The following is a 9,837-nucleotide window of genomic DNA, read 5'->3' on the forward strand; positions in this document are numbered from 1 at the left end:
AGGAGGATGATGGAGGTGAAGAGCAGGAGGAGAATGGAGGATGAAAGATGGAGGAGAAGAGCTGCAGGAGGAGGAGGATGGAGGTGAAGTGCTGGAGGAGGATGGAGGTGAATAGCAGGAGGAGGAGGAGGGTGGGGGTGAAGAGCAGGAGGAGGAGCAGGATCGAGGTGAAGAGCAGGAGGAGGAGGAGGGAGGTAAATCGCAGGAGGATAATGGAAGATGAAGGATGGAGGTGAAGAGCAGGAGGCGGATGGAGGTGAAGAGCTGCAGGAGGATGGAGGTGAGGAGCAGGAGGAGGAGGATGGAGATGAAGAGCAGCAGGAGGAGGATGGATGTGAAGAGCAGGAGGAGGAAGGAGGTGAAGAGCAGGAGGAGGAGGACACAGTCAGGGTCCCCAAGAGGGCTGCACGTTTTAAGAGACAGGCCACTTGCATGTCTTCATGAGTCCCCCCGAGTCAAAGTTCGACACATTGTTCTCCTAGAAAATGACCTGATCCCACAGCTGATCCAGCCGACCCAGGGAGCGAAGTGTCAACACTCCTTACTTGGGTCTCTCCTCCTGAGTCTGAGGCTGTGCCGTCTCACGCCGTGCAGATTCAGGGCCACGCAGTCATACTTCAGTGATAAATCCTCGTCCTTCACAGCGCCTATTCTCAGAACCGTGTTTAGACACATCATGTCATTGCTGGAACTGAGAGGTCCACGCGTTACTATGAGTGCTCTGCAGGTGCCAATCGTGTGGGAGCAGCAGGGGATGCTTTAGCTCCAGTCTACACATACCTTCGCTTTTGACCTTCTTCCTCCTGAATTCTTGCGTCACCGAAGTCCCTGACCTTGCTTCCATTAACCTGCCACAGGACAGCCGCCAAGAACTGAGTGCCTTTCCCAAAGCAAGCAGAGCAAACTATGGTTGCCGTTTTTCCTAGACGCAAAATAGATAAAGACAGAAAGAAAGGAAGAATAAATCACCAATGAAATGAAATTCTGCAAGTGCTTAGTTTCATTTGGTGTGAAGAAACTTGCTGAAGTCCCGCCTGCAGGGGGGACTAGGGAGGCAAATGACTCCGGCTTCCCCAACCCCACATTTTAATGTGGGATTCCCCTTTCCTGGAAATTGCAGTGTCTGTGTAGCTGCTCTCTCCACGCCTTTCTCCTCCTACCGAACTCTTCATCTCGCCATAAGCTACCTTTGGGTAGTCAGGACCTGGCTACCACCCCAGCACTTCAGCTTCCAGGATCTACAGTTCTCCGTCCCAGCTCCTTGAACTTGAGACTCCTTCTTTCAGAACTGAGAGCCTAATGGCAGCTTTTGTGCCTTGGGCAAGCATTCAACTGTCCCTTACTGAGCCTGTCCGTCATTCCTGTCAGGAGTCCTGTGAAGAATCAGGCATCTGGGGAGGGAAGAGGAACTTGGAGCCTCCGGGGCGGTGGCCGTGCTGTAAACAAATGATCAGAACACAAGGTGTTCTCGGGTTGTAACAGGAAGACTAACAGAGTGGCATGGGGACACAGAGGGAGCGACTGCAGGGAGCGTGGCTGTCACGCAGCACATGCACATACTTGATCCCATGGAGGCTCTGATCATGCTCTCTGGCAGGGAAGGAGGTGGAGTGGGGGACGGGGGATGTCACGGACGAGGTGATATTTGAGCTTAGTCTGGAGAGAGGAGGAGGGGACAGCACAGGCAAAAGTAGGGAAGAATGTGAGCAGTACCGTGAGCAAAACAGGAGGCAGTGACCGTGGAGGGTTAATGCTGCAGGTGAGCCATGAGGGAGGGTCGTGAGGGGACTTGCTTTACATGCCAAGAACTTTGGATTGTTTCCCACTTCTAGTGGGAAGCAGGAAAGGCAGACATGGAAAGAGCCAGAGTCCAGATTCTCGCCCTTCTTCTATCATGTATTATGCACGACCTCGGTCATGTCCTTGAGCATCTTTGAGTCTCAGTTTCCTAAAGAGTAAAGTGAAAACATCCACCTCCTGGATAAAAGTGAGAAGCGGTCCCCAATGTTATCAAGTGTCTGCCACAGGTGCTTCCACCAGTAGCAGTTCATTTAATCCCCAAGGTCCGCTGTGTTAAATGCCTGACCCCCACTAGGAGAATTCAGACCTCGGGTCACACAGAAGGATTTTCCAGGTAAATGTTACAGCAATCTCAAAGTTTTCTTACCGATTTCTATTTCCTTTGTTTCATTGTGTGGAGGGGCTATAATTATTGGAAACAGAGAAAAGCCTTGCTCATCTTAAAGACAAAAAGAGGTTTCAAATATCAGGAAAGCACTGGATGGTCATCAATATAAAGCTTGTATTTTCATATTTTTATTTTACTTCACAGGAAGTTTCTCAAAATGTTTTGACAATAACCCAGGGCAACACACACACACACACACACACACACACACACACACACACACACACACACACACACGCACAAAACAAAAAAACATTTAAATAATACTTTCTCTTACTCCCTATGTTGCTCTTTGATATTTTCTCTTCTCTTTTCTCTTCTATGTCATTAAAACAAATGCTGGTCCAACCCATTAAGTGAATTTCATGAACCTGTAATTGTTAGAAAACCACAATTCTACAAAATAAGCCTAAAACTACAGGCAAGAAGATTTCAAAAGGCCCATGAAAATGATAAATGCATGAGATCACAGTGCCCACCACTGTGGCCCATCCTCAGCACAGAAGGTCTTCTCCCCTTGGAGAATTGTACTTCCTGTGGCCACTGAGGCTGAGTGGCAGAGAAGGTGGCCTTCTGGAGCGTGGCCGTACACCTGCACCCATGGATGCTCTTTCATTTCAGGATAGTGTGATTAAGGACCACCGCAGGGGCTGATGTTAGACAGGGAGAGGCACTAATAGCGTGTGGTCTGCTGATGCTTATTTTGCAGCAATGCAGCATTGAAAACCCTCAGACAGAAAAACTTTTCTCCCATATTGCTGTGCCCTAAGAAAATTGCCACATGCAAAGGTGCTACGTCATCTACATGTACACAGCAAGCTGTGCTGAGGAGACCCCAACTTTTTGTAGATTTGATAAGCTATGACTGTAAAGTCTTTCCCCTAAAGGGACTTTTATAAATAAATTTGAAAAAAGTTTTATAGAACTAAATGACCTATTTGAGGTCACTGGTGATGTCAAAAGCATTGCAAACCAGGACTGAAAACCGCTCAACATCATTTATGTGCCCCATTATAAATCTGCTCTTTAAACTTCTAATCCAAGGCATTATATTAAAGATTAAATTCTGGGTTTTTTTCCTTTATTTACAGAATCTCTGACACCAAATTGGGTAAAGAAAAGTTACTCTTGTCCTCCAAATAGTTGTATTGCCTTTAAAAAAAATATGTAAATCATGTTAGCATTCAGATAGTAGCCATATCTTTGGAAAATTAAGTCACAAAAGAAAGAATAGATATGGCTTTGGGTTGATGGTGGAATCTCCCCCTAAGACTTCTTATAATTTGATAGTGCACTCAGAAAACCTCCTTGTGTCATAGTAGATAGAGAACACGTAAGACAAGATGGGGCAGGATCCAGTACCAGAGAGAAGTGCAGAAAACTCACCCAGAAGGCACAACTCTTTCCACTTTGTCTGTTTACAAATACTGTGTTTTGTTAAAGTTAGTATCTTACTGTTCACTGCGAATGACCTGGTGGCTGTCACAGTTTAACTGGCTCCATTTTCATTGCGTGTGAATTTATAGGTGTAGTCACCCTTGTCATCACTTGTCATATTGTCAACTACCAAAAATGACCTGTGTGCCCTGAACCTCTGTCCTTGAAGAGCTTGACAATTCTGAAATGAAAAATCCCATTCCCTTTTTAGTAATTCTTCCTGTGCATCTATTTTAATTGTGTACTTTTTATCGATTTCCCCCCAAATTTCCTTTTACCTTAAACCACTCAACAGGTGCTGTCCAATTATAGCGCTCAATTGTAGGACAATATATTTTGGAATTTTTTTCTGATCCAAATACTGCTGAAAATATCAAATAATCTGGAATGTTGCAATCTGGTTGTTTCTTATGTATGGTGACATATGCGTGTCCAGTACGATTGAGGGTGGGACTATTAAAATAAGTCAGACAAGCAAAAAGACTCACTTAACATTATGAAATAACTTAATCCAACTTTAGCCCTTACTTAATATTGTTATTCTTAAAACACTTGATATATAGTGGTTCCTTCTTATTTTAAAATAATCATTACAATCTGGAGTTTGAAATACTTCTTCGTTTCCCTTGAGATAAAACACAACCCCAACGGTAGCTCTAAAAATGACTGCACCATTTTTTCATGCATTAGATGTTCTGTAATGCCACAATTCCAGTATAATAAAGATAATTAGTATTTACTGAGAATTTACCATGTACCAGTCACAGTGGTGAGCACTTCTCATACATTACCTCATCTTATTCTCACAAGGCTTTGGGGTTATATTATTACATGTATTTTACAGATGAGAAAACTGAGGGGCAGAGAAGTAACCTTCCAGCATCCCACAGCTACCTAGTGACAGGGCACAAATTTGAAACTGACACCTGTCTGGCCTCAGAACCCAGATACCTGACTACATACATTCTGCCTTTTGATGTAGTTCATCTGACATTTTGCAGGTAGCAAATACAGGCACAAAATCAGAACGGTTAAGACTTTATATAGAGAGCAAGTCATTCGTGAGCACACCGTCTCATGTAACGCCCTGTAGCCTAACTCTAAGGCTGGAAGCCATGGTGACCTCTCTGTTTCATCCACCTTAGACCTCCCTGATGCCACATGTCTAGGTCACTGGTTTTTGTGCTGGTTTGTCATGACTTCCAGCCAAAAGTGAGCAATTACTCTTGGTTTTCTTGGCCACTAGGAAAGCCAGGTCTTTTCCTAATTGGGCAACAAATTTATCCCTGCAATTATAAATCCCAGTAGTTAGCTCATAACTAACTAAACCCCAATCTGATGATATTCCTAGAAGTACTCTTTTATTCAAATCACTTTATAAATTAAACTGTTCCAGAAAGGACTAGGAAAGGAAGGAAAGGGAAAGCAGACTATTGGCCATTAAAGAAAGGGAGTCAGCTCAAAGACAACAGTGACTTCTGGATAATACCTTCTGACAATGCAAATATAAATCCCAGAGTCATTGACTTTGGCTGGTAGAAACTTAAGATGTTCCCCTGAGGCAAATACATGATTTCTTTTCTGGGTGGGAATACTTTCATTTGTTTTTGAGTAATACCAATCCACAGGGTAACGAGATCTTCCTTGTCTAGGACATCTCACAATCAAAGCCTCATTTCCAGGCCCATAATGGTTTAGCTGCAAATAAAAAAATATAAATATGATACTGAAATGATTATATATGAAGATAATAATTCCTATATTCTTAAGATTTCCTTCTAGGATTAAATTTAGAAATGGGTATATATTGTGATACTTTGAGAAAAAATGAGTAAATAATTAAGATCTTTTATGAAATGTTCTCTGGGTACCACAGATTAATGAGTTAATTTGGAGCTAAATCCCCAACACAGCTCCAGTGGAAAAGCAGGCATGTCTACCTAAACAAATCCTGTGTCAGGCAACAATGCCTTAAACAACTCCTGCCTGCAGGTACGTGTTAAATTTTGACATATTTGAGTATGTAAAACTATAATTATGATATATTTATTGTTGGGAAAATAGAATAGTTTGGTCAGGGCCTTCACCTCAGGTCCAGTTGGGTGTGGTTTTAGCACAATCTTTGTAAGCAAATTGTGTGCGTGTGTGTGTGTGTGTGTGTGTGTGTGTGTGTGTGTGTGTGTAGTTAGCGCACATGTGCTCCAAGGTATCTTTTTAGTTTTGTGGCTATTCTTGTATTCTTTGGGGAGAAGGAGAGAGAGAGAGAGAGAGGGAGAGGGAGAGAGGAGTTTTAGTGAAGCAGGCGGGTGGGCATCTGCGGGTGGGCATCTGCCTCGGGAATCCACCCTGCACAGCCATGCTTTCCAACTTGTGGCTTCCAAGGACCTTTTGGCCAGTTACCTAGCTCATAGACCTGCATGTAAGAGGTCTGGTGACCCAGCCTGGCATATGAAGAGTTTGTGACCAAGTCTGTGAACAGGTTTGTGGGGTCTGTGGGCTCCAGACCCAGCCTTAGCAAAACAATTGGCCCAGTCAGTGCAAGATTACCAGCAGGTAAAAGAGCCCAACAACTGGCATGGTCAAGTAGCTTTACAATTGTCATTACAAACAGGATTAAGAGCCAGACAATTGGCACTATGAGCAGGATTCCAGACATTGCTGCAGAGTGCCACAACTGGCGTAGTCAGCAGGATTAAGAGCGACACATTGGCATAGTCTGTGACAGGATTCTGAGCAGGTACAGGAGCCGAAACCCCTTGGAAGAAGGAGGAAATGTGGCTATCCTTGAGCATGTGGTGCCCGGTGGCCACTTTTCTGCTGACCAGAGCCTGGCTATTGCTCACTGCACTGCAAACTGATCGAGATTTATGGCAGAAAGCAGAGTTGTTGGAAGCATGGATAAATGTCCTGGAGGATGACATGCAGCGACTGGCCACACCTGCTTCTCACACCAGGGAAGACGACCAACCCAGTGGTGAGTTGGGGGAAATCATGTGTCTCCAGGCACAACCTGTTGTGCATGAGAAATTGAGACAGTAAAGCAGCAGAAACAGGGAGAGCCCCTGGCAGCTCCAGCTATGAGACCTAGGGGTGGATGGTGTAACGTGCATGCTCTAGAGACTATGTAGTAAACGCAAGTTGCATTTGTCTGAAGGCAAAAGCCTTGGAGGGTGCCACTTAAACCTAATGGCTAGCTGGGTGCTGTAAAACCTGAGAAAAGAGTGCCACATACAGATGGGCAGATGACCCGACGATGGGAGCCCCTGCAGAATTTCAAGCATGTTTTCACCTGGTGAAAAGGTGGAAAAGTTAGTCTCTATTAACTATGCACCTGCCTCTGAGGCAGCAGCTGCAGAATGGCTGTGGATTTGCACAGGGGCAGGGCAGCCACTCCTTGATGGACTGGGCAAATGCAGCTGTTTGAACTGTGTGGGCAACTGCTGCTGAACTGCCTGAGACTGAGTGAGAAGCCAGTGTAAGCTGAGCTGATTGAAGTAATTCAAAAGCCAGAATGTAAAAGGGAAGCAGAGCATACAGATTTGGAATATTTGCAGCCTGGCCATGCAGTAGAAAAGTGGAGAGGAGGAGAAAAATGCAAGGGTGAAGCAGATAAACTGCTTGCTAAAGACATTATCTTGGACTGAGACAGCCAGAGGCTAAGAGCCAAGACAATGGAGGAAAAAGCACATTTGAGAAGTCTGGATGGGTGCCCCACCCATTACAGGCCCTCAGGGTGTTTGAGAAGTTTGGGAGGCACCCCTCCCATCCTAGGAGAACTGAGTTTGTTCTGGAGGACAGACCTGAGTGTCATTGCCCTCAGCAAACTACTCCCTGCATCCCAGCCGCTCTGGCTGGAGCAATCCTGCCTCAGCACCTCTGAAGAAAAAAAGCCAAAAACCTTGCTGGCATTCACGTTGTAAGTTTGCAGGCCAGCAGTACATTAGAGCAGTGGAGTGGCAGCCTCCACCTAGATTTCGGAAGATGTATGAAAAAGTTGGGGGACTCAGGCAGAGACTTGCTGCAGGGGTGGAGCCCCTGTGGAGGTCATCCACGGAGGAATGCAGAGCAGAAAAGTGGTGTGGAGACCCCACAAAGAACCCCCACTGAGGAAATGTCTAGTGGAGCCAGGATGGCAGGACTGTCACCAGGAGCCCAGAACCGTGGGGCTGCTGGCAGTGTGCAGGGCCAGCTTGGAAAAGCTGCAGGCACCAGGACAGCTCAATGGTCTGTACCTGGCGGAGCTGTAGGAGTGAGGTTGCCCAACACTTTAGGGGTTCAGGTGCCCCAGTGTGCTAAACATTTGCCCTGTTTGGGTTTTGGATTTGTTTGGGGACTGTTTTTCCTTTCTATTCCTCCCTTCTGGAATGGGAATGTGTACCCAATGTCTGTCCCATTGTATCTTGGAAGTAGATAAACTTGTTTTTGACTATTTACAGTTTCACAGCTGGATCGACTTTTGCCTTTGGTCTCAGAGGACACTTTGGACTTTGGACTTTTGAGTTGGTGCTGCAACAAGCTAAGACTTTTGGGACTGGGATGGAATGTGTAGTATGTAAATGTAAGGGTCATTTATCCTCACTACGGGAACATCAGGGAAGATTCTGAATGCATAGATTGCATGGTGAGGACCCTGAAGGGGTGGATTGTTGGGAAACAGAATAGTTTGGTCAGGGCCCTTGCCTCAGGTCCAGTTGGGTATGGTCTTAGCACATCCTTTGTAAGCAAATTGTGTGTGTGTGTGTGTGTGTGTGTGTGTGTGTGTGCGCGCGCGCCAATGTATCTTTTTAGTTTTGTTGCTATTCTTGTGTTCTTTGGGGAGAGAGAGAGAGGGAGGGAGGAGAGGGGGAGAGAGAGGAGTTTTAGTGAAGCAGGAGGGTGGGCGTCTGCCTCAGGCATCTGCCTGGCGCAGCCATGCTTTCCAACCTGCGGCTCCAAGGATTTTTGGCCGGTTACCTAGCTCATAGACCTGCATGTAAGGGGTCTGGTGACCCAGCCTGACATGTGAAGGGTTTGTGACCCAGTCTGTGAATGGGCTTGAGGGATCCGTGAGCTCCAGACCCAGCCCTAGCTCGACAATTGGCCCAGTCAGCAGGATTACCGGCAGGTAAAAGGGCCCAACAACTAGCGTGGTCATGTAGCTAGACAATTGGCGTCATGAACAGGATAAGAGCACTACAATTGATGATGTCAACAGGATTCCAGACATTAGCCATAGCTTAGCAGAGCTCTACAAAGGGGTCTGGTGACCCAACCTGGTGTGTGTGAGGTCTGGTGACCCAGCCTGGCATATGAAGGGTTTGTGACCCAGTCTGTGAACAGGCTTGGGGAGTCTGTGGGCTCCAGACCCAGCCTTAGCTTGACAATCGGCCCAGTCGGTGCAGGATTACCATCAGGTAAAAGAGCCCGACAATTGGCATGGTCGAGTAGCTTTACAATTGGCGTCATGAACAGGATTAAGAGCTAGACAATTGGCGCTGTGAGCAGGATTCCAGACATCACCGCAGAGCGCCACATTTATTTCTGAAGAATTTCTTCTGAAGAATGACTGTAGAGCCAAAAAAAAAAAAAAAAATTTTTTTTTCCCAGTTTACAATTCAGCTGGAACAATTGGAAGCAACCAGTTTAAAACAAGGTTAATGTTCTTTAAATTACTTAATTTTAAGCAACTTAGATTTTAGTCTAAAAGCAACGCTTACTATATGCAGCTGCTGTGGAATGTATGAGAACTGTCAGAATTGCCAAGATCCAAAGCCCCATTCTCTGCTTATCCCTCAAGAGCAAGTGTTGGTAACTGATTGTTGAGATTACTCCGGATGAATCAGTGACATGTGATGGCGAAGGCCTCCACTGGGTGGCTGTTGCTGCTGCCCAGACTTATGGTCAGGAAGGGTAGTCAGAATCTCTGCTGAAAAATGTCATACAAAACACAAGCAAGATATTTATTAGCCATGATTTTTACTTGCTCAACACCACCCAGTGGAATTAATCAATCAGCACATATGTATGAAGTCCAAATGCACATAACAGTAGGTTTCAGACATGCAACACTGCATTTATTCCTACTGGACCTTCGGGCCACACAGCCTTCATGATGTTCATACTATTTCACAGTTATATGTTACCAGTCTCATGAGAATGTCCTAAAAGAGGCTAAATTAAGAGGGGGAAAAATGACTTTCTAGTTTTGAAAAAAAATTAAAACCATAAGTTTC

General features: G+C 45.4%; 1 protein-coding gene across 1 annotated transcript; it reads right to left on the minus strand.

The window, feature by feature from the left end:
* Positions 1-531: 531 nt before the first annotated feature.
* Positions 532-9,382, minus strand: IL1RL1 (interleukin 1 receptor like 1). Its single transcript, XM_063078973.1, is given in 7 exon segments — positions 532-691; positions 781-922; positions 2,168-2,239; positions 3,644-3,806; positions 3,904-4,078; positions 5,115-5,323; positions 9,293-9,382. Coding segments are annotated over 7 exon segments (1,011 nt in total).
* Between the last annotated feature and the right edge of the window lie 455 nt (positions 9,383-9,837).

This window comes from Cynocephalus volans, chromosome 14 (genome assembly GCF_027409185.1).
Source record: "Cynocephalus volans isolate mCynVol1 chromosome 14, mCynVol1.pri, whole genome shotgun sequence".
NCBI lineage: Eukaryota > Metazoa > Chordata > Mammalia > Dermoptera > Cynocephalidae > Cynocephalus > Cynocephalus volans.